At 45.0% G+C, this 26,248-nt stretch overlaps 3 protein-coding genes across 8 annotated transcripts; 2 read left to right on the top strand and 1 right to left on the bottom strand.

Annotated features, from left to right (window-relative positions):
• Positions 1-97: 97 nt before the first annotated feature.
• On the top strand, positions 98-3,875 carry LOC136547048 (uncharacterized). 6 transcript variants are annotated; one of them, XM_066539039.1, is made up of 8 exons: positions 99-431; positions 545-688; positions 786-831; positions 1,519-1,578; positions 2,448-2,481; positions 3,229-3,308; positions 3,397-3,488; positions 3,600-3,875. In XM_066539039.1, exons 1-4 carry the CDS (start codon positions 236-238, stop codon positions 1,553-1,555), a joined length of 423 nt encoding a protein of 140 aa, XP_066395136.1. In that variant the 5' UTR covers positions 99-235; the 3' UTR covers positions 1,556-1,578; positions 2,448-2,481; positions 3,229-3,308; positions 3,397-3,488; positions 3,600-3,875. The 6 variants fall into 6 exon arrangements, with proteins under 6 accessions (XP_066395149.1, XP_066395136.1, XP_066395122.1 ...); XM_066539025.1 differs by having other exon boundaries at positions 2,448-2,556; XM_066539033.1 differs by having other exon boundaries at positions 2,448-2,649.
• On the top strand, positions 3,830-8,627 carry LOC136547091 (DNA topoisomerase 6 subunit A3). Its single transcript, XM_066539062.1, has 3 exons — positions 3,830-4,117; positions 7,690-8,182; positions 8,423-8,627. The coding sequence occupies exons 1-2, from the start codon at positions 3,883-3,885 to the stop codon at positions 8,163-8,165; spliced, it is 711 nt and encodes a 236-aa protein (XP_066395159.1). The 5' UTR covers positions 3,830-3,882; the 3' UTR covers positions 8,166-8,182; positions 8,423-8,627.
• A 225-nt stretch (positions 8,628-8,852) lies between these two features.
• Positions 8,853-25,584, bottom strand: LOC136547008 (pentatricopeptide repeat-containing protein At5g02830, chloroplastic-like). The gene is made up of 12 exons (XM_066538977.1): positions 25,021-25,584; positions 23,970-24,057; positions 23,536-23,740; positions 23,067-23,174; positions 12,060-12,224; positions 11,426-11,980; positions 10,873-10,938; positions 10,694-10,774; positions 10,195-10,292; positions 9,615-9,825; positions 9,411-9,471; positions 8,853-9,316 (listed from the first exon to the last, which is right to left on the bottom strand). Exons 1-12 carry the CDS (start codon positions 25,532-25,534, stop codon positions 9,003-9,005), a joined length of 2,466 nt encoding a protein of 821 aa, XP_066395074.1. The 5' UTR covers positions 25,535-25,584; the 3' UTR covers positions 8,853-9,002.
• Positions 25,585-26,248: the final 664 nt, after the last annotated feature.

The following is a 26,248-nucleotide window of genomic DNA, read 5'->3' as shown; positions in this document are numbered from 1 at the left end:
ACTCTAGCTGACGCGTGGGCCACACCTTGTGCAGAACAAACACGGACCAGGGAGAACATAGGCGCAGGCGCGGGCGCAGCCGCACTCTTCTTCTTCTTCCAAGGCTCGAGCCCACCGCGTGGCGACAGCCGCATAACCGCATCCTGGCCACCGAGATCCCACGTAACTACCCGGACTGCCAGAGCTCGCCGGCTCGCCGCCACTGACCAGCCAGGAGTAGCCCAGTGCCTGCCGCATGGCCGCGCGCGCACCGCTCGTCATGCCGCGCGCCGCCGCCAGCGCCGGCCCGCTCCCGGCTGCGGCGGCCGTGGCCCCGCGCCAGTCCGCGCAGTGTCTCCGCGCGAGGGGGGCTGTCGGCGGCCTCTTCTTCGACCAGCGGACAGCGCGCCCGGTCCGCCACCTCCTCCCTGACGCCAAGTTGGGAGCGATTGGTCGGTACCCCAATCCCCTCTGTTGCTTCGATACCGTCAGTTCGGTTCTCTGAAGCAGTCTCGCGCGCTCACGCTCACTCTGTGTCACGTGCTGTGTTCTACGCGATTTCCAGGGAGCACCGCGGAGGCCGCGCCGGCGGAGGGGCTCGTGCAGAAGCTGCAGGGGGTCGAGGTGTTCGACCTGAACGGCAAGGCGGTACCCATCGTTGATCTGTGGAAGGAAAGGAAAGCAGTGGTTGCGTTTGCTCGCCATTCGGGTCGGTTCACCGTTTATCTGGGAATTATTCGTTGATTTATGAGTGACTGCTGTGGCTGATATGTTGGCATGCATGCCTCTGCCTGTTCCGTTTGCAGGTGCGTGCTGTGCCGAAAGAGGGCGGACCTTCTCGCGGCGAAACAGGTTCCATCGCTGATTTCTCGCGCTGTTCTTCTGTAGCCACTTCAGAGTTTGCTGCTTCATACTTTGCCAGTTGCCGGTGTGCAGTAACAAAATTTGAAATACTTCCCACTTTTGCCAGTTGCCGTTGTGCAGTATCAAAATTTGAAATACTTCCCACTTTGCTTAATGCATCAAGGTGCTTTAACAAGTTTTCCTTCTATACTTTCTAGTTGTACGTTGCCTAGTGGTAGTTTGGCAAAGGGCAATTTTTTGCATGATAGATCTTCTGATGTTGTCAAAGGGGTGTGTGGGGGGTGGAGTGGGGGGGGGGGGGGGGGGGGGGGTCCCTTAATGCCCACCTGAACCTGATATTAAATTGATCCCTAAAAAATAGCCTTAGGTCCGAAGGGGAATGATATAGATAATGAAGGAATTCCTTTTTGTTTATTTATGTAGTTTGTTAGTTTCCCTTGGATTCAAAGTTGGTTTAAGAACTGCTTTTCCATTTTTGCTATTTATCTTCTCATTTTCTTAGTTTAGTAATATTGATTTCCTATAAACAACTTTAGCAAATTAACACAATGATTACAGGATGTGACATATACATGACAATAGCTTAAGCCACCTTAGAACAGGCAGGCTTCTCTTTGTTAGTCCCTCTATATTCTGAATTTTGAACTTATTTCTTGGCTTGCCACTAATGTGCAGGATGTCATGCAAGCTGCTGGAGTTGCTCTTGTTTTAATTGGACCAGGTAGTGTTGAACAGGTATGTTTTCATCTACAATTAAAGAACCTCATTTCTATGTTATGTTTTTTAATTTAGTACTAGTTGTGAAATGCAAAATCTATGTGATCAGCAAGAGTGATAAGTGATTAGCCATCTTATGCATGCAATATGTGTTGTTTGGTTCATAAGCAAGCTGGTATGCAGTTTCTAGGGCATCCTCAAGAGACCCTCTATATGGCTCTTTATCAAATTTAGAAAACAAAAAAAAAAAAAATCATGGTCCAATAGACTTTCGAAACCACTCTCCATCTTTTCCGTCCTCCGAAACCACCCTTCACGCTTTCCACTAATGGAGAGGCTATATCGCTCGCTAAATTCAATATATGGTAGTTCTATCATGATTTTTTTTTTCAGATAAAGAAAAAAAATTGAAAGAAATGGCAGGAGTTCTGCCTTTCAATTAAGATAGGAAAAGAGGTGTTTATATACAAGCAGCAAGTACACAGATAAAGAAAATTATTATAGGCCATTGGAGTATCAGAACGAAACTTAGAAAGTGTGTTGGTGACAATAAAGAGAATATTCATGGGATGCCTCTCCAAATAGAGATATGGAGATTGAAAGTTTAGAGAGGCTCTTGGAAGGGTATCTGTTTCTTTATTTACCACAATTGAGATTCCGGTGATGAATGGCGCTTTCTTTTGATGAGAAATTAGTGAACTTGAGTTTGCTAATTCTGTAAAAATTAATGTTGCCTTGATAATATTACTTGAAGTACAACTCATGAAGATGAGCTACAGCTTTAAATGAAAATTTTGGGTTGGTAAATATTTTCTATGAACTCCATTTCTGTTGTAAATAAACTAGCATGTCAATGATTAATTGTATCTTGTTTTCTCTTGATCCAGGCAAAGGCATTTTGTGAGCAAACCAAATTCAAAGGTGGTCTGTTTCTTGAATAACCTCTACTCCAGGCCTTGTGGCCACCACTTCTTTAACGAGAGTATAAATAATCATGTAATATGTGCTAAGAGAATATTCAAATAAATTTTGTGCACCTAATATAATAATCAAGGTGGTATCTATGAAGTTATTAAGTTATCCTGTGAGGTTTGTATAACAAACATGTTCCTTCCTGTCTCTTGAACATTGATATCTCTATTTATTTTACAAGTGTGATTTGCAACTCAGAATAATCCATGATACACAAGTGGATGATGTTGCCTTTAGCATGACTTGGTGTGGCCGTATGCAAGTATGTACTCCTGAAGTAGTACCAGTAGGAATCGCGGATCTGGGACTGAAATTTACATCCAGCAAATAAAGAGTGTGTCCTACTTTTTGTTTAGAAAAGAAATTAAGTACTGATTTAAGTTAGGGCAAGGCTGTTAAGGTATCACCTAGGCAAAGGCATACCCAATTCACCATATGACGCCTTGCTGCCTTAAGAACCTTGATTTGGGCATTTCGTGATAGCTGTCCAATAATAAAAGCTAAGTAAAAAAGCATAGCTGGGTCCTTTTTGTTTCTTTCCTTTTTGCATAAATGTAAAAATTAAATCTTCTCTTGATTTCCTGGTAGGTATTTAACTGTGTAAATCTGTGATGATGTGTATTCTGATTAATACTTTTTGCTGCAAAACTTCACCTTCTGTACACTGTATAACAAATCTGGTATTTTACATTACAGAAGTGTATGCAGACCCAACTCACTCATCATATGACGCTCTTGAATTTGCATTCGGGTTGTTCTCTACCTTTACGCCAGCGGTAACTCTTATACTGGACTAAATTTTGCATGCTGTGTAGTTTATGTTCCCAAACATATACATAAACGGTTCTTTCCATCATTTCACAGGCTGGCCTCAAGATAATACAATTGTACAGGGAAGGATACAGGCAGGACTGGGAATTGTCATTCGAAAAGAACACTAGGACAAGAGGCGGATGGTATGTTTGCATTCTGGTTTTGCCTTTTTGCTTTCTTATAATTCTGATTTGGCTGTTAAGCTTTTGCAATTGTCTTTTCTAGCATTGATCTAATGCATTTCTCTATTTTAGGTATCAAGGGGGGCTGATTGTAAAAGTCAGGTTGTAAGTAGCCCTCAATCTTCAGCGATCCTGTTCAGGGTGCATGGGTTTTTTTTTCTTATATATATAAGCCAAGCTACGTGCACATATGTATGGTTCTATATATATAGAAATTAATACAGTCGCAAAAAAAAACATTTGTGGATATCTGCTTGCCTGTGCTATACTCGATGTCAAGCTGAGTTGATTTTCCATTCAAGGGCACATTGTATCAGCTCGTCTCAGCACGAATTTCCTCGACGACGTCTCTTGCATGCTCGGATGCACCCGGTCCTCGCTCCACGTCGTCGCCTCCGAGAAGGGAGTCGTCGTCGGCCGCCTCGTCTTCACCGACGACGGGGACCGGATCGACTGCACGCGCATGGGCATCGGCGGGAAGGCCATACCGCCCAACGTCGACAGGGTCTCGGGCATCGAGAGCGACGCGCTCTTCATCCTCCTGGTGGAGAAGGACACTGCATTCATGCGACTTGCCGAGGACAGGTTTTACAACCTATAACACCCTGGGTGTTTAAATATTAAAAACAGGACATGTCATCATATGCATTGTAAGGCATTTGGTCATATTGCAAACTTTGATATGCATTCACTGAAACAAGTTTACATTTATGTTATGAGTGTTGAATTGAATTGTTTGAATCAAGTCAAAAATTTGGTTTGGATTTGAATTTTTCAGAAAACCCTGATTTTCAGTATTTAAATCCTACCTTGAGAACTCATTTCAAAATCTAAGCATATTTTGAGGTTGAGCCCAAAAGCAAAAGTGTAGAGCTTGTCTAGTTATACAAAGTTTGTTTTTGGAGTTTTCAAAGTTGTTATGAAAAAATTGGAGTAATTCGAAAAGGCGTAATTCATTAAATTTTTCCTATTTGAATTCAAAAGTTCATTTTAAAATCTAGGCCGAATTAGGGGTTGGTCATAAAAGCAAAGTTGTAGAACTTTTGATTTTGAACAACTTTTATTTTTGGAGATTTTTGAGTTGTTATACAAATTTGGGAGTAATTTGAATTTGAAAACGAATGGCAAATCTGTAATTACTGTAAACAGTGTTCACCGCCTAAGCTACATGGCCGGCGACCTTCTTCGGCGTTCCAGGCGCGCGTGTGGACGTCCTCGGCTTCGCGCTGGCGCAGTGAAGGCCACAGCGCAGCTTCCTTGCGCTTCTGAGCCGCTCTATTTAGCCTTGGCCGTCGCCGTTTGTCCCGCTCCCTTGCTCTGTTTTTCCAGTCGTCGACGCCATAGCTCCGGCGAGCTCGCATCGCCTCCCTAGCGCCGTTGCCGTCTCGGTAAAGGCCGTCCTAGCTTCGTCTCTTCCTTGCGAATCCAGCTAGCTGACCTTGGTCGCTTGAAATTGCCAAGAATCCGTTGTCCACGTCTTTCTTCCTCGCGGCCGGCAACCTCACCGCCGCGGGCGTGTCATCGTGGCCAGAGCCCTTCGGTGAGCTGTTGCCCGTGATCTGTGTACCTACGGCTTCGTCTCGATGCTGTGGTACTTAATTCGTTGTTGCTTGATCGTTTTGCCCACTGCAGTCGCCGGTTCACCGCCGTCAACGATCTCTGCTTCGCCGTGACCACCGTGAACGTCGACCCGTCTCTCTGTTGTTCCTCCGGCTTGTCCATCGCCTTCAACGTGATCGGGGTGAGCTCCTGGTTCTTCCTGTGCCTTTTGTTTCACCATTTTCGGTTTTGTTTCGCCGGCGTAGCGCCACCGAGCCGCCGTGTCCGCCATGGCCGGTGCCGTGCTCATCTTATGCCGCAATCGATGCAACTAAGGACGTTAGTTGATGCGCATAGTCGTGGGGAGCATGTTGGTGCAGTTGCCTTCGCCGTTGGTCTCACCGGCGGCGAGTTATCGCCGGTCAGCACGTCGTCGTCGTGGTCAAACGCGGGAGGTTGAAGATGACAGGTGGGGTCAGGATGTCAGTGACTGTGTAGTTCAAAATGAATTTTCTGTTTTTCAGAGTTGAATGAATAGTATCTATTTTTATTATTTTTGTGTAGATTGATTTAGAGCTCCAAAAATTATAAAATTTTTGTGTGACCTCTCTGTGATGTATATTATTTAAGAAAAATATGAAATGTTATTTTTTAGCACTTTTTGAATGTGATGAAAATTGCTCAATTTATTAATAAATGGATTTCCATAATTTTTCTAGGCTTATTTAATTGTCCAAAAATTATGAAATTTGTTTTGCCACTTACTTATCATATAATGAACATTTACAAAAATTTTGAGATCAATTGAAACAAGTTGATTTATTTTATAATTCTTAATTAATTAATAAAAGCAAATAGTAACCTTTAGTGATTTAGGTTTTGTTTGAATTTTTGATTGAGTGATATCCTTGGGTCATTAGTTGGTAATGATCTTTGGCAATTGATGTTAGTATTCTGGAAAGGTTTAGTTAGTTTGACTTATAACTGTACCGCGAAGGAAAGTTGTATTCCCATTATTAACTTTTGCATCCATCTTCAAGCATCATGTTTCGTATTCCGCATCATGCTAAACATGGTATTGTTACTATGTGTAGTGAACGAAGGTGAACATGTGATAGTTAGGAAGTTAGTCCGTCTGTTGAGGTCGGATCGAATACTTGTGGAACGTCGCAGGAATCAGACTTTTCTGTCAACGAAGGCAAGCCCCGGATACATACAACCCTGCCTTGTGTTTTACAAATTAATTTCGCTTTTGTTTTTTTGTACTGCATTAAGTGATTAGGAGTTAAGTAAAAGCCTAATAGGTGCATTACCAACATTGTTTTTTCGTACCTAACTTATTACCCGTTTTATGTCATAAATGTCTAGTTATGCTTAGCCATGCTTAGACAGGTCAAAGTCGGGTGATTACCTGTCACATGTAGGTTTTAAATGGATCTTTGGTTACTTATGTTATCATGTGATATGAGCATGGGAAGTAATAAATCTAGACTGGACGGACTCGGTGTGTGTGAGCCACAAGATATGGAGGTCTTGTGAGCGGATTCTTTCCGTCTGTGTCGGTTAAGGTCCGTACCGTTGTTGAACTGTGTGCTGTGAGACTTTATAGTACTAACCACATACTCTGGTAAGCCTTAACTTGGCGATTCTATTACGAGAATGGCTACTCGCGCACTGGGAGTGGAGAGATGGCGAGAATAGCGTGTACCTACGTGGCAATGGGCTGGATTGGTGGAGTACTGTATTCTCGAGTGGCGCGGACCCGTTCTTGTTTTAGAGGACCTGAGGGTAAGTTGGTATATGTAGGTCGGGGACCTGCATATGTCGTGTGGTCTGAAATCCCCAGCTGGGTTTAATCGGTTCGAATCATCGTTGCTCCTCGGTTATGGAGACTCACTTCTCTGTTCATCATCGTAGTTTAATAACTGGAACTTGAGGAAGGTTTGAGAAAGAGATTGATATGAAGTTCATGATCTCATTACGGATCATGGCAGATTCATATGTGGTACTTATAAAGTTTTACCTTTGAAGTAAAGAATTTTGTTAAAGAGCTTTTACGCTAAAGAACTTTGATTATTGCTAAAACCATACCTTGAATCCCTGAACCTGCATTCCTGAGTCTTCTCAGTTTTATTTCGGTTAAGTCTTGTTGAGTACTTTTATACTCAGGGTTCGTTGACCCTTGTTGCAAGTGAGGTTCATGAGCAGATCTGTTTTGGATCGTGTTGCATGACGGTTGTTCCTTGTGATGACGATGAGAAGTAAATGTGTGGCCTTGGACAGGGCAGTTTCATTGTGTGTTTTGTATTATATTATAATACCACTCCACTATTTCGTTTTGTAATAATCATCGAACTTAGTTGTGAAGTTTGAAACTACTGTTTTGTAAATTATGTTATTGTAAGAGTTTCGCTGTTTTTACTCTGGCGTAGATATTTGAATAAATGTTGTAATACTGCAATGACTCTGTAATGTGATCCTGCTCGAAAATCGTGGATGATTCGATGTTCCCCGAGGACACCCGACAGTCTTCTTAAGTTAACGGAAATATATGCATAGATGTCAAAGGTCGTCGGACAGTGACAGGTGCATGTGTGTCCTATAATTTAGGAGGTTCTGCCACACAACCTCTTCCCCTACATCATTCTGACGGCCAAGGGGCAGCCAGATGTCACCACCCGGCTGTTCCTGCGGCGGCTCAAGGTTGAGCTGAAGCTGCCAGTGCTCGCGCTGGTGGACTCCGATCCATACGGGCTCAAGATCTTGTCAGTGTACATGTGTGGTTCGAAGAACATGTCGTATGACAGTGCCAATCTGACGACGCCGGACATCAAGTGGCTCGGTGTCCGGCCGAGCGACCTGGACAAGTACAGGGTGCCGGAGCAGTACCGTCTCCCCATGACCGATCACGATATCAAGGTGGGAAAAGAGCTGCTTGAGGAGGACTTTGTGAAGCAGAATGGGGGCTGGGTGAAGGAGCTGGAGACGATGCTGTGCACCAAGCAAAAGGCTGAGATACAGGCCCTCAGTTCCTTCGGGTTTCAGTACCTCACGGAGGTCTACCTGCCTCTCAAGTTGCAGGAGCAGGATTGGATTTGAGAACTCTCCGATGCTAGGTACGTGATCTTTGGTCTTGTCCGCTATTCTTTGTTCATTGCTGGGCAGTAATTGAAATCGATGAGTGAGCTTGATAAGGTCTTGGTCTTATTAGTGCATTTCACCAAGTACACAACACAACACTTAGGCACCCTTCCCCATGAGTAAATTAACAAGATAGAGATCCAGATTGTTCAGTCAAATGTATGAGTTAACCAAGATTGTTATTATAATAACTGATTATGTGTTTGTACTTGCAGATATCAGTAATTTCCTTAGCCAATACCATGCCCTCCGCTCAGTATTTTCAAGGACCAAATTGGCATGAGTGAAGACTTCGCTATATAGTTAATCACATGTATATTTGAACACCAGCTGTTGTGTTATTTATTTCTGCTGGAGAACTGTTTCGTGGAAAACATGATATGTACTGGAGTTTGATGCATAACGCAGGTGATTTAGATCGGTTGGGCCTCCTATCTCTCGAACTTTGGTTGTTTTTGTGTCCTGTTTCTGTAGGGCTTATTACTTCCGTGTTGACATGGAAATGGGGTAGCCCGATTTGAATGAAACTGTACGGGAAATTGATATATAACAGTATGGAAGTCCATGCTTTGATGTCTTTAGAAACGCGACAATTAAATTCTCAAGACAGAAGTCTGAATGTACTGGACAATAGTCGAGACTCCATTGCCTGCCAACAAGTCCCTTTTTCAAGTCGTGTCGTGTGCCTGGAATACCAGGAGCAGTAACCTGTTTTCATATGTACATCCAATCCTGGAATAACTGTGCTAATTTACTGGTATACTAAATGGACCAAAAAGGTAGTTTAAGGAAATTTCACTCTGCAATCCTCACGGCTTTCTTCTTCAACCAATGGTTCAGTGAGTTGATAGGGATTTTTATCATTCCCTGTGGTCTCCTAGTAAATTCTTTTGATATTTGCTCTAAATTACTTCTAGATTTAGTCGGTGCTTTGGGTTTTGATGAAACAGGAGGGCGGCTTCCAGGTCCAATCAAAACTTCAAGACCCAGATCAGTCGTCAAAACAGTAACTATTGCCTGCACGACGTCAACTGCATTAGTTTCAGCTTCAGCTCTTGATGTCTTCTCATGACCTGTGATGATAACCACATCATCCTGGACCACTCTTCCTGATCAATGTTTCGGCGTTGAGGTATCAAAATAGAGGCTTAGCGTCTATGCTTTTTTATTGTAATACGAAAGGGAGTGACAGCTCAACATTACCTAGGAGGTATTGCTCTTTGATCTTTCGAAGAACAGAGAGAACAACAATTCGAGCTTCAACCTGCAGAATACATGGTATTTGGGTAAACACCAAAAAAAAAAATCAATGGTTTCTGTAAATCACAAATCATTCAAAAACAGTCATCATGTTCATGTGGCAGATCATTTGCATATCATAACTTGAACCAGTTGGATTTCATTTACCTTCGAAAGGCCACGAACATCGACAATTTGGTTCTGATCAGTATCTTTTTGCAAGACTGTTACGACTTTCTCAAGAAACAGGTTGAACGATTCTTTCCTCTTAGGTTGTAGATCCAAATTGTAAAAATCTTGATTATCACTACGGCTAGACAGAACTCCTTCACACCATTCCACTATTAATTCCTTGAGATAATAGTCATTTGCCTGATACCTGGAATGCGAAACTAGGCTGTCAGTATGTTTCCTACAATGGAATAGTGGAATAAGAAGCAATTGACACCTAGGCATGAGATAACAACTAAAGCTTCAGTGGATTACATCCTCTGCTGATACCTGTTTGTTGTCAAAACAGTTGTAGCTTGGAGCACTTCTAGTTTTCCATTATTTATAGTGTATTCCATGAATTTTACACTGGAGCATTTATATCAAATAAACCTTTGTTCTTTATTTAATGCAATCACGAATTACTGTCAAAACGGTAATCTTATAATAAGGAAAGAGTAGAGCCGTCGAGGAAAAAGCACTTGTACTGACTTCAAAAGTATCAAAGAAACAGCATATTATCGTTCTAGTCACATACCCTGCTTTCCTCATTTCCTGATATATTGCTAAACACTGCTGGACCTCCTGTAGTGATCCATAATTGCTGCGTGCTGCCAGGAGAGTTTTGTACGTCACCTGAAAATGAACTACTATGTCAAATGCAATTTACATCGATGGAATTTTTGCAGGTTGATGTAGAGTAAACCATTGACTATGCCATGTTTCATATCATAATGTCTAACATCAACAAGCAGCAGAGGATATCCAACTAATCAACCCAAATAACTTGACACCAATAAATTATGCATGCACCCGAAGCATTTAGCAGTCAGCAACAGGCACAAGCTACTCTGGATGAAATTAACAACACATTAGTACGATATAAAGCCTAAGCTTTCATACGAACCTTAAATGCTGCCAGGTGCCAAATAGCTCATGGGCCAAACAATAAATGTTACATCAGGAAGCATCAAATCTTATAGTTAAGGAAAAGCAAAGCATCAAAGCTTTGTACCTAAATTTTAGATAAAACTCACCAAATTGGGCTTCAGTTGGTGTGTTTTCATTTCTTCAAACAAGTGCAGTGCTAACTTCAAATCTTTGTTTTCAACACATGCCTGGAGGACATTGTAGAAAAGCTTACTGGCAGACCATAAGTCTATAAATAAAAAGAAGTGCCCATTAACCAAGTAAAAGGTGTTCTCCAGTGACCAACCTTAATAGCAACAGTATATGCAGAGACATTAAGTCTCATCCCAACTCGCTGCATTCTCCTTAGTGCCTATGTCAAAAAGAAAAGGATAGCAATAATTAATTTATTATTTATTAAGAAAAATCTAAAACCATAACAATCCACATTAAGAAATAAGGAAGTAAGTGTTATGTTTATCCAGATGAAAAAAATCACATGGACATTGTCAACAGTGTAAGGGCAGTACTGAAAAATGGAAAGACATGCCACATAGATACAGTGATACTGAGAAAGTGAATTACCATGGAATGCAAATTAAGGATCATTTGCAGCCAGAACTCCACAGACTAAGTGGATTCATAAAATAATTCAGTATCTATTCTGTCATCTATTTAATCTGTTAGTTCTTTGATTCTTTGTCCACAAGAGGTACATCAAGTTTTATAAAATGGAATACTTCAACAGGATACAAACAAGGAAGGCATATTTAGTTGACACAAAAGTTGATATAAGGACAAATGTCATAGCAGATTATATTATGCAAAAGATGTCAACATAAAACTTTGAAGCATGAAACCTGAACAGCTCCATCCCTATTTTGAGAAGTTCCATAAATATCCACGAGTATAGACCAGCTAATAAGATCAGGACAAAGGCCATTCCGCCTCATTTCGTTCATTACAGACTTTGCACGTTCTGCATTAGTACCACAAGCCTTCATCAAGATGTTATAGGTTGTGACTGTTGGCCTGAATGGAACCACCAATATAGTACTGCCATTACTAGGATACTCTTTACAGAATGTAAAGCCACCATCAAGACCTCTCTTCTGTTCAGGGGATAGAGATATCTTGATACCAGACTCCTTCCAACTGTAGAACAAGCGGAAAGCTCTATCGTATTGGCATGACTTGACACAAGCAGTAAGGATAATATTGAAGCATGGGGCTGTAGGTTGGCAGCCATCCCTTATCATTTCTTCAAGGATCTCTATTGCACGATCGACCAGACCAGAATTTGCATAAGCGTTGATTAACGACGACCATGTTACTAGGTTAAGAAGAACCCCATTCACTTGCATATCCTCTTTGATGTTGGAAGCCATCTTCCACATTTTTGCATCTGCAAACACCTGGAATTTAAAGAGAAAAGAATTCTGGAAACCATAAAAAGCTATAATGCATCGACAACAACAAGAAGAGCCCCCATACCTTCATCATTGTACTATATGTGAAAACATCTAGCTTTAAAAGGCCATTACGTTCCTTTTTCTTCATTTCTTCATAAATTTCTTGAGCCAAGTTGAATTCTCTGGCATTGCAGCATGTCTTCAGAAGAATATTATATGAAGTCGAATCAGGAGGGACACCGAGATTCTGCAAAAACACAAAACGGTGTAAACAGTAGCTTATGGTCACTGTGCGCCTGTGCTGCGCATAAGATTATAGAACATAGTTGGTCATGAATGAACGAAAAGTAAATCAAAGGAACAACCAAACACAGTGTAAATATTGTTTTAGTGAATACAATTAAAAACAACACGAACAAGCATGGAATAGCAAACAGAAATGCTAAGAAGATTACTTTACTGAGGCTCTTTGAGATGAATAGGAAACTGCATGTGGTATCCTTTACAGTTGAGACTGAACAGGATGAGAAAAAAGACCGTGAAAGATACTGGTGATGGAGGAGATGATGGGAATGATGACAATCCAGACAATGATGATGAAGCTGATGATTTAGATGACGATGAAGACCTAACTAAGGAGAAGTCTACGGAGGTTCAAATGAGTGAGAGCTCCAATCTGAAAACACCAGCTAGCAAATCAGGGACAAATACTGGACACAAAACAGTGGCTACTGAAGTAGCTGACTGTGAGACGATTGATCAAGAGGCACAGCTAGCTCTTCTTATGAAGGGGATACCGTCTAAGCTGGTGACAGCTGTAGGGATTGAGGAACAAAAAAACCCAATTCACATTGATGTGGATTTGGGATCTGAAGCTATCCTCCATGGTGGACCAGAACCTGAGTTCTTAAGTCACTTGGATAAGGTTGTAACTGATGTGAGGGAGTTTGAGGATCCGGGTGTGTCTATTTCAGTAGTCATACCTAACTCTGATGGGAAACAGCTTACAGTGGACCAGGTTTTACCTATTTCGGGAACAAGCGCGAGCTCCAGTTCTATTTCTGAGGTGGTAGAGTTTGGTACACCTGAACCCACGCTCTCTGAGATTCCTTCAGATTGTAAAATTGTTGGTAACAAGTGGCAGAGCTTGCTGGAAGATGAGTCGCAGCATTCAAAATGGGAGGAATTTAGGAGAATGGCTAAAGTTGGAAGCTCTCATGAGGAATGTTCTCAATTATTACTCAAGATGGAGCTGCAGGACTCGGATGAGGAAACAGAAGATCAGGATCAGAAGATGGTCACTCTGGAAGATGTTAATTTGGGGGACAGTGATATCCTGGATTTGGCCGCTCTGTATGAGGAAAAACAAGACCGGAAAAAGCAAAAGAGAGACTCAGTGGGGCCCTACTCAAAGGATGCCGAGGCCTAGAAGATACCCTGAAGACGGGAAGATGGTTATGCAAAAAGCTCAAGAGTATAAGAATTTTGTCAACCTTTGCCAAGGTACTAAACCATACTCATCCTTCTCTATTACTCTTGAGAGTAACTCTTCTTTAATTGATAAAGCAAGTTGTGTCGATATCAATTTGGGATCGGATGAGATTATGATTAATCATAATGTTGCTATGTTGAAAGAGAAAGAATTGACCAGTAGATGTGAATTCATAGATAAGTGTTGTTAATCTTCCTGCTAATTTGGATGTTATGTGTGATTCTGTGACTGTCCCCTCACTGAATCCTAATATGATGGAGGTAGTTAACTCTCCTTTAAAGGAAAATAGTAATCATACAGTCAGTTCTTGGGTAGAAGTGTTAACCAAAGTATTAGGAAGTATATATGTGTATTAGGAAGTTCTTTATTCCTTCCATGTACACCTGATTGTATTCCTTATACTACAAGCCTGATTGGCTATATAATAGAGGTCACCCCCCCCCCCCCCCCCTCATTAGGTGTGTGGTGTTTCCCAATCTTCTCTACATGGTATCAAAGGATTAGATCCTGGAATTTCTCTCCTCTCCCTGCGCCTTCCCTTCTGACCCGCGCCCCCTGCTGTGCCATGGCCACCGTCCCCTCTGGGTCCGGCGACACCACCGCCCCTGCTGCTGGCCATGTGCTTTTCTCTCCTCTCCCTGCGCCTTCCCTTCTGACCCGCGCCCCCTGCTGTGCCATGGCCACCGTCCCCTCTGGGTCCGGCGACACCACCGCCCCTGCTGCTGGCCATGTGCCGCCCTTTGGCCTGCCCCCTGCTGCCAACGGTGGCCCATCTGTGCCGCCCACTGGCACCGGCGGTTCCTCTGGCACTCCTGCCGGCGACCCGACCGGCAACGGCGGCGGCGGCTTCATCCTGTTTCCGGCGGCGTCCCCAGCCGTCCACCCCTATGCCACCGTCAACGTCAAGTCTCACGTTCCCGTGACGCTGACGATGAAGTCCATTGCCTACTCCAGATGGGCGTCCTACTTCAAGTCCATGTGCGGTAAGTTCGGCCTCCGGTCGCACATCGACGACACGGTGGCACCTCGCCCCGAGGACCCTGCTTGGGATCAAGCGGACTGCCAATACGAGTCCGTCTTTCCTGGTTCTTCGGCTCCGTCGACGACTCCGTCCTCGACCTCGCCATGACTGATGACGACCAGACCGCCCAGGAACTCTGGCTCGCCATCGAGGGACTCTTCCGCGCCAACCGGCAGTCCCGGGCGATCTTCCTCAGCCACGACTTCCACTCCATGACGCAGGGTGACTCCTCCATCGGGAGTATTGTGGCCGCATGAAGACTCTCGCCGACGCCCTTCGCGACGTCGGTCATCCCGTTCAGGACTCGCAGCTTGTCTTGAACCTACTCCGCGGCCTCAACCCCCGCTTCACCACCACAGCCGACGACATCGCCAACTCCACCGCCGGCTTCCCGTCCTTCGCCCGGGCGCGGGACATGCTCGCTCTGAAGGAACTTCGCCTCGCTAACGAGGAGAAGGTCTCCACCTCCACCGCCTTGCTCGCCGGGAACGCCTCGTCGTCATCCTCCTCCGGCTGCACAGGCGGGTGTCGCCCACCTTCTGGCCCTGTCTAGCCCGGCGGCAGCAGCAGCGGCAGCCGCCCCAGCGGCGGTGGCAGCAAGAAGAGGTGACAGCACAAGAAGGGTGGCGGCAGCTTCCATGCACCATCCAGCCACCCTCGGCCCACAGGCCCCTGGTTCTGCTTCAGTTCGGGAGCCACCTCCTACGGCGCTCCAGGCTTCCAGCAGGCTGGCAGTCAGGGAGGCGGGGGCTGGCGCGCCGGCGCCCCTGGTCTCCTGGGCCAACCCCCACAGGCTCACGCTGCCTACGCCCCCGCTCAGGCGCCCACTTAGACGCCCACCTGGGACCAGGCGGGACTGGTTGCTGCCTTGAACCAGATGGCGCTGCAGAACGGCGGCTGGGTCGTTGACTTAGGAGCATCCGCCCACATGTCGTCTTCGGATGGTATTCTTCTTTCCCACCTCCCTCACTCACTCCTCCATTACTGTAGGTAATGGTCACACCCTTCCAGTCACGTGCCGTGGCAACTCTACCCTCACCAGTCCCACCTCCCGCTTCCAGCTTAACAACTTCCTTGGTGTCCCTTCTTTAATACGTAATCTGATTTATGTTCATCAGTTTACTAAGGACAATAACTGCACCATAGAGTTTGACGCTTTTGGTTTTTCTGTCAAAGATTTTCCGACTAGACGCGTGATTCTTCGCTGCAATAGCGCCAACGATCTTTACACCATAGCTCCAACCGCCAGCTCTGCAGCGCCCCACGCCGGTCTCGCCATCTCCTCCAGTTTGTGGCATCTATGTCTCGGTCATCTCGGCCCTGTCGCCATCACTACACTTCGACAGAACTCCTCAATTACTTGTAATAAAGACAGTCACACTCTATGTCACTCATGTCAATTAGGGAAACATGTGCGGTTACCTTTCTCTCATTCCAGCTCTCGCAGTTCTGCTCCTTTTGAATTAGTCCATTGTGATGTATGGACTTCTCCGGTAGCTAGTGTTTCTGGTTATCGCTACTACCTAGTTATTTTGGATGGCTTCTCACATTTTTGTTGGACGTTTCCTCTAGTTCACAAATCTGAAGTCGCCAAACACATCACAGACTTCTGCGCATATGCTCATACGTAGTTCAGTCTTCCCGTTCGCAGTGTACGGGCTGACAACGGGACCGAGTTTGTCAATAAGACTCTCACATCTTTTTTGACTTCTCGGGGTATCCACCTACGCCGCTCATGTCCCTATACTTCTCCCCAGAATGGGAAAGCCGAGCGTGTCCTCCGCACCCTTAATAATGTGACTCGCACCCTGCTGATTCACGCCTCCATGGGCGCCCCATACTGGGCTGAGGCGCTCGCCACCGCCACCTATCTTCTGAACAGGCGACCATGTTCTGCTATTCAGAATAATATTCCCTACCAACTCCTCTATTCCCAGCACCCCGAATACTCTCACTTGCATGTATTTGGTTGTATGTGCTACCCTAACCTCTCAGCCACGGCACGCCACAAGCTTGCTCCTTGATCTGTAGCCTGTGTCTTCCTCGGTTATCCCTCGTCTCACAAGGGCTACCGCTGCCTTGACTTATCCACACGTCGAGTCATCATCTCTCGCCATGTTGTTTTCGACGAGTCCATCTTTCCTTTCTCCTCCCAACCTGCTCACCCTTCGCAGCTCGACTTCCTTTTATCGAGCCCCTCCGATGCTCCTGCTCCTGCCTCGGTCGATCCGTCCTCGGACGTTGAGCAGCCGCAGCCCTCACCCGCTATTTTGCAGGAACTACCCGACGACGACCCCGCCATCCAGGTACGCGGCCCGGCCGTGTACCCCGCTCCGCCTACGGGCGGGACGCCGTCCTCTTCCTCGACCGTCGGTACGGCCCCGTTGGGCGCCGTCCCTGCTCCTGCCGTCGGGGGTTCCACTCGTCGCCCGGCGACCCCCGGCCAGCTGGTGCCGCCACTACCTCGTCACTACACCCGGCGGCCTCCGGGGGCTGCGGCACCCGCCCCAGCGCCTCCTGCGCCGTCGACGCCCACGGTCTTGGTGCTAGAGGCCCCGGCACCCGCCCCTCTGGCGCCGCCCACGGCACCCCAGGAGCCCGCGGTCCTGGCGTCGTCGCCACCGCCTGCTCCTACACGCCCTGTCACTCAGTTTGTGACTGGGGCCATCCAGCGGGTGCACTACCAGGGCTTGATGGCCTCACCATCTTCGCCCTCTCCGCTTCCGGCGAACTACCGTACTGCTCTGGCTGACGCCAACTGGCGTGCTGCCATGGTCGACGAGTTCCAGGCTCTCATCGACAACGACACCTGGCGCCTCGTCCCGCAGCCGCCCGGTGCCAATGTCGTGTTGATGGGTCCCTCGCCCGGCACATGGCACGCTGGGTGGTCCGCGGCTTCTCCCAGCGCCACGCCATCGACTATGACGAGACCTTCAGTCCGGTTGTCAAACCGGCGACGATACGGACTGTCCTCAGCATCGTCGCTTCTCGCGCCTGGCCGATCCACCAGCTGGACGTGAAGAATGCGTTTCTTCAAGGCCATCTCGAAGAGACTGTCTACCGCCAGCAGCCTCCCGGCTTCGTCGACCCCACCGCCCCAAGTCCTTGTATGGACTGAAGCAGGCACCGCAGGCGTGGTACCAGTGGTTCGCCTCCTTCATTCGACGGCTTGGCTTCGTCACCTCCGCCTCCGACACCTCCCTCTTTGTCTACAAAGAGGGGCCGGGCATCACCTACCTACTGCTCTATGTCGATGACATCGTCCTCACCGCGTCGTCCTCAACTCTTCTTCAACACATCATGGGGCGCCTTCACTCTGAGTTCGCCATGACGGATCTTGGCGACCTGCATCACTTCCTCGGCATCTCCGTCACGCGTTCCCCCCAGGGCCTGTTCCTGTCTCAGCGACAATACGCCCTGGATCTTCTTCAGCGTGCTGGCATGGCTGAGTGTCACTCTACAGCGACTCCCGTTGACACTCATGCCAAGCTCTCGGCACATGACGGCGCCAAGCTCCAGGACGGCTCTGAGTACCAAAGTCTTGCTGGAGCCCTTCAGTACCTCACCCTGACTAGACTAGACCTGGCGTATGAGGTTCAGCAGGTGTGCCTCTTCATGCATGACCCGCGCGAGCCCCACATGGCCCTGATCAAGCGCATCCTGCGCTATGTGAAGGGCACACTCTCCTCCGGACTTCACATCGGGCACCGGCTCTGTTCAGTCTCTGACTGCCTACTCCGACACCGACTGGGCTGGCTGCCCGGACTCTCGACGCTCCACCTCCGGCTTCTGTGTCTACCTCGACGACAATCTGGTGTCTTGGTCCTCCAAGCGCCAGACCACGGTGTCTCGTTCCAGTGCTGAGGCGGAGTATCGCGTTGTGGCTCATGCTGTGGCCGAATGTTGCTGGCTACGCCAACTTCTCCAGGAGCTTCATGTCCCGCTCGCTTTGGCCACTGTTGTCTACTGTGACAACGTGAGTGTTGTCTACATGACAGCCAACCCGGTGCATCATCGGCGCACGAAGCACATCGAGATTGACATCCACTTCGTCCGTGAGAAGGTGGCCTTGGGTGAGGTCCGGGTCCTCCATGTGCCATCCTCTCACCAGTTCGCGGACATCATGACGGAGGGCCTTCCGACTCCACTGTTCACTGAGTTTAGGTCCAGTCTTTGTGTCCGTGATCCTCCCGCTACGACTGCGGGCGGGTATCAGGAAGTATATATGTGTATTAGGAAGTTCTTTATTCCTTCCATGTACACCTGATTGTATCCCTTATACTACAAGCCTGATTGGCTATATAATAGAGGTCACCCCCCCTCATTAGGGGTGTGGTGTTTCCCAATCTTCTCTACACAAAGGCCTTGAGGTCTATGACAAATCTATAGTTTCCAATGAAAGGAGCAGTATGGAATATTAGAGGCCTCAATAAAAGAGGCAAACTTCAGTGCATTACTGATTTTATTGTTGATAACAGATTGGATTTTGTTAGTTTTCAAGAAACAAAAAAAGAATCTTTTGAAGATTCCTTTCTTACGTATGCTAATAAGGATTTCTACTGGCATCACTTACCTGCTGCTGGTACTGCAGGGGGCATTTTAGTCGGTTTATGTTCTAGGAAGTTTGAGATTCTTGCTTGGCAAAACTCTGTGTATTCTGTGTCGGCTATGATTAAAAATTCTGATGATAAATCTGTTTGGAGATTTATAAGTGTATATGGTTCTGCATATGAGGAGGGAAAGCAGGAGTTTATTGATGAACTCCATTCACTTCTGAATAATTGGGATGGTCCTACCCTTATAGGGGGTGATTTTAATTTGGTAGCTAGTGCTAAGGAGAAGAGCAATGGAGTTATTAATCATAAATGGGTTGATTCGTTCCAAGATTGGATTCAGAGTTTTGGTTTATTAGAATTGAAAAATTATTCCAGATCCTATACCTAGACAAATAATCAGGAGCAGCCAATTATGGCAGCCTTAGACAAACTCTTATGTAATAGTGGCTTTGAACAAAAGTACCCTAGAGCTTTTGTAACTGCCAAATCTAGGGCTGGTAGTGATCATGTCCCGCTTATTTTAGACTTTGGCATTGATTCTGTTAGGAAACCTACCTTGTTTCGATTTGAAAAATGGTGGCTTGAGCAACCAGATTACAAACAATTAGTTGCTAAGATTTGGAATACTGAGTGTGCTTTCCAAGATGCTCTGGACATCTGGAAATTTAAAATTAGGCTGCTTAGGAAGAAAGTGAAGGGCTGGGCTATTAATATTAATGCTGATATTAAGAGGAAGAAGAAAGAACTTCTTGAGGAGTTTGATAGCTTAGATACAAAGTATGAATCCGGTTCCCTGCTGCCAGGAGAAAAGATGAAGATGGATGACATAATGAGGGATTTAGAAAAAAATTGGAGTTTAGAGGAGATTAAAGCAAGACAAAGGTCAAGGGATAGAAATGTTCAGGAAGGTGATAGGAACACAGCTTATTTTCAGGCTGTGGCGAACCAAAGAGCGAGGAAGAAGAGAATTTCTGTCCTAGAGGGTCCTGATGGCCCTCTGGAGGACACCAAAGACATGCTTAGCCATGCGGTAGACTTCTATAAGAATTTATTTGGGGAAGAGGAAGATTTGGGGGTTCACCTAGGTGAGAATTTTTGGGAGGAGGAGGATAAAATCTCTATGCATAGAATCTTCGGCTCGGAATCACTCTTTTTTAGGAACTTAGCAGGTCGCTTCTTTTCTCTATACTTTATTTTCCTTACTATTCTCCTAAGTCATGAAATCTTATCCCACGATATAAGTCTTGCTCGCGACTCCCACAAGGTCTTGCTCGCGACCGAATGACTAAGGTAAGAAGCTGCTTTGCTCAATGAGTTTCTTGAGGCTCCCTTCTCTGAAGAAGAGATTAGGGCTGCTGTTTTTGAATCATATGCAGAAGGGGCACCTGACCCTGATGGCTTCTCTTTCCTCTTCTACCAGACTTTTTGGGATATTATCAAGTTTGATTTTATGAGGTTAGTGAGAGATTTTGAGTCTGGGCTGCTGAATTTAGATAGGCTCAGCTATGCCATGATCACCTTGATACCTAAAGAGCCTGATGCTACACACCTCAAGAAGTTTAGGCCTATTCGTCTTATTAATTGTAGTTTCAAAATCTTTGCGAAGGCTCTGAACAATAGGCTGATCAAGGTGGCGGATAGGTTGACATGTCCAAATCAAACAGCCTTCATAAAAGGCAGATTTATCTTGGAAAGTGTGGTGCAGCTCATGAAATTATCCATGAGATTCATAGGAATAAAGAAAATGGGATTATTCTCAAACTAGATTATTAAAAAACTTACGATAGGGTTAGTTGGACGTTTATTGAAGACATGCTGATTTCTAGAGGCTTTGGAGCCAAATGAAGAGGTTGGATGAAGAAAGTGATTCAAGGGGGTTCCATTTGTATTAGAATAAATGATGAAAACAGTTGTTTCTTTAAACAGGGAAAAGGACTTAGACAAGGGGATCCTTTATCCCCCCTTATGTTTAATTTGGTTGCTGATATTTTCACTAGGATGCTGCTTAAAGCTGCTAGGCACAATCTTATCTCTGGGCTTTTACCTAGAGCTGTGGATGGTGGAGTTATCAGTCTGCAATATGCAGATGATACTCTCCTCTTTTTGGAAGACAATCTAGATAAAGCTAACAATCTGAAATGGTTGCTTATCTGTTACGAGAAAATGACTGGGATGAAAATTAACTATGATAAAAGTGATCTTTTAACTATTGGTATGGAGGAAGAGAGAGTGAATGAGTTGGCTAAAGTCTTCTGTTGTAAAACAGGGGACTTTCCTATTAAATATTTGGGGGTGCCATTACATTTTACAAAACTCAGGAGAGAGGATCTCTAACCTGTGATTGATAAAATCATTAAGAGAATTTCAGGGTGGAAAGGGAGACTCTTATCCTATGCTGGTAGGCTGACTTTGTTAAAAGCTTGTTTAGCAAGCATTCCTATCTACTTAATGTCTATAATTAAGTTTCCAAAGTGGGCTGTAAACATGATCAACTCCCATATGGCTCGGTTTCTGTGGAATAATAATGACGACAAGCATAAATACCATCTTGCCCATTGGCAGTTAGTTGCTCAAAAGGAGTTGGGGGGTTTAGGTATTCCTGACTTAAGGAACTTAAATCTGTCTTTGCTTAGCTCATGGATCTTCCGATATGGGTTGAATAAAAATGCTATTTGGACTAAAATTTCAGATTTTAAGTACAAAACTGATCAACCTAATATCTGCAGCCCTCTGGGTAACCAGCTGTCCCCTTTTTGGAAAGGTGTGACCTGGGCTTTTGCAAGCAGCCCATATGGGAATTATGTGGAAAGTTGGGGATGGGAAGAAAATCAGATTTTGGGAGGATCATTGGTTCGGGAATTCTAGCCTGGCCATCCAGTTTTGGCCTCTTTTATGTGATCTGTGAGCAGCAAGGTAAGACCATTAATCAGGTCTGGAATGGTGAAGATTTAATGTTGACTTTTAGGAGGTCTGTCTCTGATCGGCTTATGAACTTGTGGTATGAACTGGTTAGTATTGTAGAAGATGTGCAGCTAAATGATGATGATGATCAGATCATTTGGAGTTTTAGTTCCAATGGAAAGTTCTCGGTTCAGTCGTTATATGCTGTTATTAATCACCGTGGGGTTAAACCTGTGTTTGTTCATGCCGTTTGGAAATTAAAAATCCCACCTAGAGTTCAAATTTTCTTATGGTTACTCTCTAAAAATAAATTGCTCACAAGAGATAACCTAGCTAAGAGGAGGGAGGTGTCTGATAAGACTTGTTTGTTCTGCTCTGAAGCAGAGTCTACTCACCACCTGTTCTTTGATTGCTGTGTGGCAAAAGCTCTTTGGGCTATTCTTGCTGAAAATATCGGTATGAGTGGTGATTGGTCTTATGAGTTTGTAGCCACTTTTTGGTTAACTAACAAGAAACATTTGCTGACAAATGTTATCTTTGCTGTGGCTTTGTGGTGCTTATGGAAGTCTCGGAATAAGTTGTGCTTTCAGGGTGCGATCTGGTCAGGAATGGAGTTGGTGCTGTGGACAACCAAGACTCTGAGAAGATGGAAGCCATTGCTCGCGGAGGTGGATGGGGAGAAGCTGGACCAGATAGTACAGAAGATGGAGTTGGAAGCTGCATGCCTCCCAAGAATCTGCTGGAGTCCGTCAAGGCAACCAATATCGGGATCACATCCTTCGGCTTCGGACTTCATCGCTGTGACTCCACCGAGCTGTGAACCTGTGCTGTTTGCGGATGCTGAAAACGATTCGGATTTTTGACCATATAGGTCTTTGAGGCGGGAGCGCCGTTACGCTGTGCTGTAATGACTATGACGCTTTATGTTCAATAAAGCAGGGGAAACCTTTTCTCTAAAAAAAAAATAGCAAACAGAAATTGGGCAGATCATAGCAAATTAGAAGAACTAGTTACAATAGGCTGGCTCAAAAAAGGCAAAATGTGATGCAACAGAATCAATTTGCATAAGCTAAAACAACCTACCTATGAACAGCAACAATAAGGTAGAAGATGCATTACTTGCATATGCTTGTAGAGTGAAAAGTTGTAGCTCAAGCTATGGGCATTAACATTCATTAGGCTGTTGAAGACGTAGGTATTTGGAGTAATCTTATCAGCGAGCAGCCCCTGCATATGATTCACATGTATGATATATGAGTGAAGTCTGGAACCACCTGAGTATTAGAGCACATGTCTACAGCAGGTGAACAGAAGGTAGCTTAGTTGGATAAAATTTGCGTATTCCTCTTTGAGACAGAGAGAGAGAGAGAGAGAGAGCTTTAACGAATAAGGGATTTAATTCGATGTTTCATAATTGGCAAATGACTACAAAGCTATCCCTTTTAGAGCCACCTTATTAACTTTAAGTATACGAAACTCTCTAAACTTGGGGAACCTATTTCTAATTCAGTGAATATATCTACAAATGTAAAGAAGCAAACTCAGCTAACAATTAAATTAACTGTAGTCAATGAGGGATATCATGTACCTCAAATATAATTCGAGCCTGTACAGAAGAGCCACAATGGCCACATATATCTATTATACTTCGGCATGCAAACATATTGATGCCTCCAAGCTGGTCCTTAAGGGCTCCAAAGACCAATAAAGCATTTTTCAACTCCTTTCTTTTTCCAAAAGCTTCCATGGTATTGCAGAGTAAAAGTTGGGAATTAGGAAATATGCGTGCATACCTACATGTCAAAAAACAATGCATTGCAGGTATCAAGATTGATGGAAAGAGTATGAAATTTTAACAAATCCCAGGAGTATGATCCAAGGATGAAATCCACGTAGTGCATAAAGCTTAAATCTCCCGCAAGAAACATGCCATGCTAACACTAACATCCTTGAAGTAATCATCATATATTTAGTTGACAGAATTCAAGACATGTTAAATAAAGATGTGGTAAGTATGACCACCTTATAGCTATATCTGGGTCACGCTGCTTGACAAATATTTTCAGTACATCCATGGGGTTCACAATGCCTTGAACAAAGAATCCATACCCTAAACAAATAATAGATCAAAGCAAAACATTAACAACAATTCAAGATTTAATGAATTGCCATCTAAAGCATGGGTAGGGGAGAATTGATAGCAAAAAAAGGTATTCCCTCCATTCCAAATTATAAGATGTTTTGGCTTTTCTAGATAGATTGCTTTTACTATCTAGACATAGTGTATATCTAAGTGCATAGCAAAAGCTATGTATCTAGAAAACCCAAAACGTCTTATAGTTTGGAATGGAGGGAGTACACATGAAGAGTGTTGCCAACTAAACAGGATGTACAGCAATGAAGACTTTCAGCAAACAAAATATAAGAAAATAGTATGTTGGTACATGCAGACGAATGCACATCATCAGTAATTATGCCAACGATACATTGTACAGTAATCAAACGCAGAATTCCAGAACGTAAACACTAAACAGCACTATATAGCAAGCAAATACCTGCTAGTTATGTTTGTCTGCATCTCCAAGTCATTAAGAGTCACAACATGTTTATCCTTAGCAGTAGTGCTGCCAAGTTCTAATAAGTTCTGGAGAAACTAAAAAGAGAAGGGCGCATGCTTACATTTAAAGCAGGATTTATGCAATATGTACATGAAAAAATGACATCCTGAGAAACAAAAATGAGATGTATCGTCTCACCAATTAAACAGGTAACCAGGTAGAAACCATGAGTCAACTGGTAGCTGGTGATGATATCAAACAGATCGATTATCTCGCTGAAATTAGCATCCTGACTGCAGTCTTAATACTGACATGCCAGTTCGTGCATGAAAACTACTAAACCACCTAAACCATTCAATAAACTAAAGAGATTGATGCATCTAGCATGTACTACTACTGATTAGAAATTTGAGAGATGATCATCAGTGCATAAAGCTACATTAGCGAACCAGCTGAAGCATAGACTTCATGCCAACATTATGATATAGACATGAAGAGATTGGGGGCAATATTACGAGCTAGCGCCTCGACGACCTCCACGAACTCCACCATTCGTCGCTCCTCCAGCAACATCCGGCAGGCGCCGGCGACAGCGTCGGACGCGTCAGCATCGAGCATCTCGACTGCCGGGACGCGCACGCGCTCGGCGTCTCGGAAGAACTCGAGCACGAAGGGCAGTCCGCGCTCGCGGACAGCGGCGGCGACGCCGCGCGACAGGAGACGGGCGCTGATGCGCGCCGCGAAGCTGGGTTCGTCGCCCGCGGCTGCGCGGAGGCCCTCAGCGGCGAGGAGGAAATCGCGGAGGCGGCCGGCGCCCGCGAGGTTGGATGCGACGCGGGCGTAGTACTTGATCGCGGCGGGGTCGCGGCCAACGCCGACGTCGGAGAGGAGGGGGAGGGCCTTGGCCCTGGGTTTGGGTTTAGGTTTGGGGTTGGCATTGGGGGTGGGGGTGGCGGGTTGCGAGCGACGACGGCGGCGGTGGGAAGGGGACGGTGGCTGCGGGGACGAGGAGGTCATGGCCAAGGCCATGGCGGGGGAGTGGGACTGTGGGAGTGGAGATGGAAGCGACGCGTCTCCAAGCGTGGTGGGGTTTTGGGTGGCGCGGATTTTATTCGTTTGGATAGAAAGCTGACTGTGTGGAGTGGACTGGAGTTGATACTATTTTTAAAAGAATTTACTCATAATTAAATAATTTAATTCCAAAGATATCTATAAATGTTTTTTATAGAGGTGGTAATAAAAAAGCAATGAAACAAAAGAGCACAAAAGGTGTTCTAGAATCGCGAGACGTGAGTTAAAATTGAGGAGTATGACATATTTGGTCATGTTCTACTAGTCGCCTAGTACGAGCAATTGAAACTCGTCCGTCAAGTGAGCCATTTTGGTTATATCCCGTGAGCAAGCAAAATATCAACTGCATGAACTTCGAAGTGTTTGGCAAGGAAACCAAACACATGACCTCGCTTAGAATCTTCGTTGAGGAAGGCAATACAGTAACCAGCAAATAAACTAAACATGCCCTTACTCATCAGTAGCTAGCAATTGGAGATTTTAGATGACATTTTCATTTCATACTACATGGATGTCTTGTGAAAGTTGTTCTGTTGTTGAATCTTTCAACCACAAGTCCATATATTACTTTCCAAACTTTCTTTAAATTTTTATGTTTGAATTCTCAGTTTCAAGGTGAAAGTGATACATAGTTTAAACTTTCAAGTTAAAGCTGCTCCACCCATTTTTCAC

Source organism: Miscanthus floridulus, chromosome 1, assembly GCF_019320115.1.
Source record: "Miscanthus floridulus cultivar M001 chromosome 1, ASM1932011v1, whole genome shotgun sequence".
NCBI classification, from domain to species: domain Eukaryota; kingdom Viridiplantae; phylum Streptophyta; class Magnoliopsida; order Poales; family Poaceae; genus Miscanthus; species Miscanthus floridulus.
The sequence above is the reverse complement of the archived record's forward strand: the minus strand, read 5'-3'. Positions and strand labels throughout refer to the sequence as shown.

Bases quoted from the DNA above. Each gene is read 5' to 3' on its own strand.
- LOC136547048 (XM_066539052.1), top strand. From the start codon at position 236: ATGGCCGCGCGCGCACCGCTCGTCATGCCGCGCGCCGCCGCCAGCGCC. The intron at 432-544 runs GTCGGTACCCCA...CGCGATTTCCAG, and splicing joins CGCCAAGTTGGGAGCGATTG to GGAGCACCGCGGAGGCCGCG. The intron at 832-1,518 runs GTTCCATCGCTG...ACTAATGTGCAG, and splicing joins ACCTTCTCGCGGCGAAACAG to GATGTCATGCAAGCTGCTGG.
- LOC136547091 (XM_066539062.1), top strand. From the start codon at position 3,883: ATGCTCGGATGCACCCGGTCCTCGCTCCACGTCGTCGCCTCCGAGAAG. The intron at 4,118-7,689 runs ACAACCTATAAC...AGGTTCTGCCAC, and splicing joins ACTTGCCGAGGACAGGTTTT to ACAACCTCTTCCCCTACATC.
- LOC136547008 (XM_066538977.1), bottom strand. From the start codon at position 25,534: ATGGCCTTGGCCATGACCTCCTCGTCCCCGCAGCCACCGTCCCCTTCC. The intron at 23,741-23,969 runs GTGGTCATACTT...TTTGACATGTAG, and splicing joins GACCCAGATATAGCTATAAG to GTATGCACGCATATTTCCTA. The intron at 9,317-9,410 runs GTAATGTTGAGC...AACATTGATCAG, and splicing joins CAAAGAGCAATACCTCCTAG to GAAGAGTGGTCCAGGATGAT.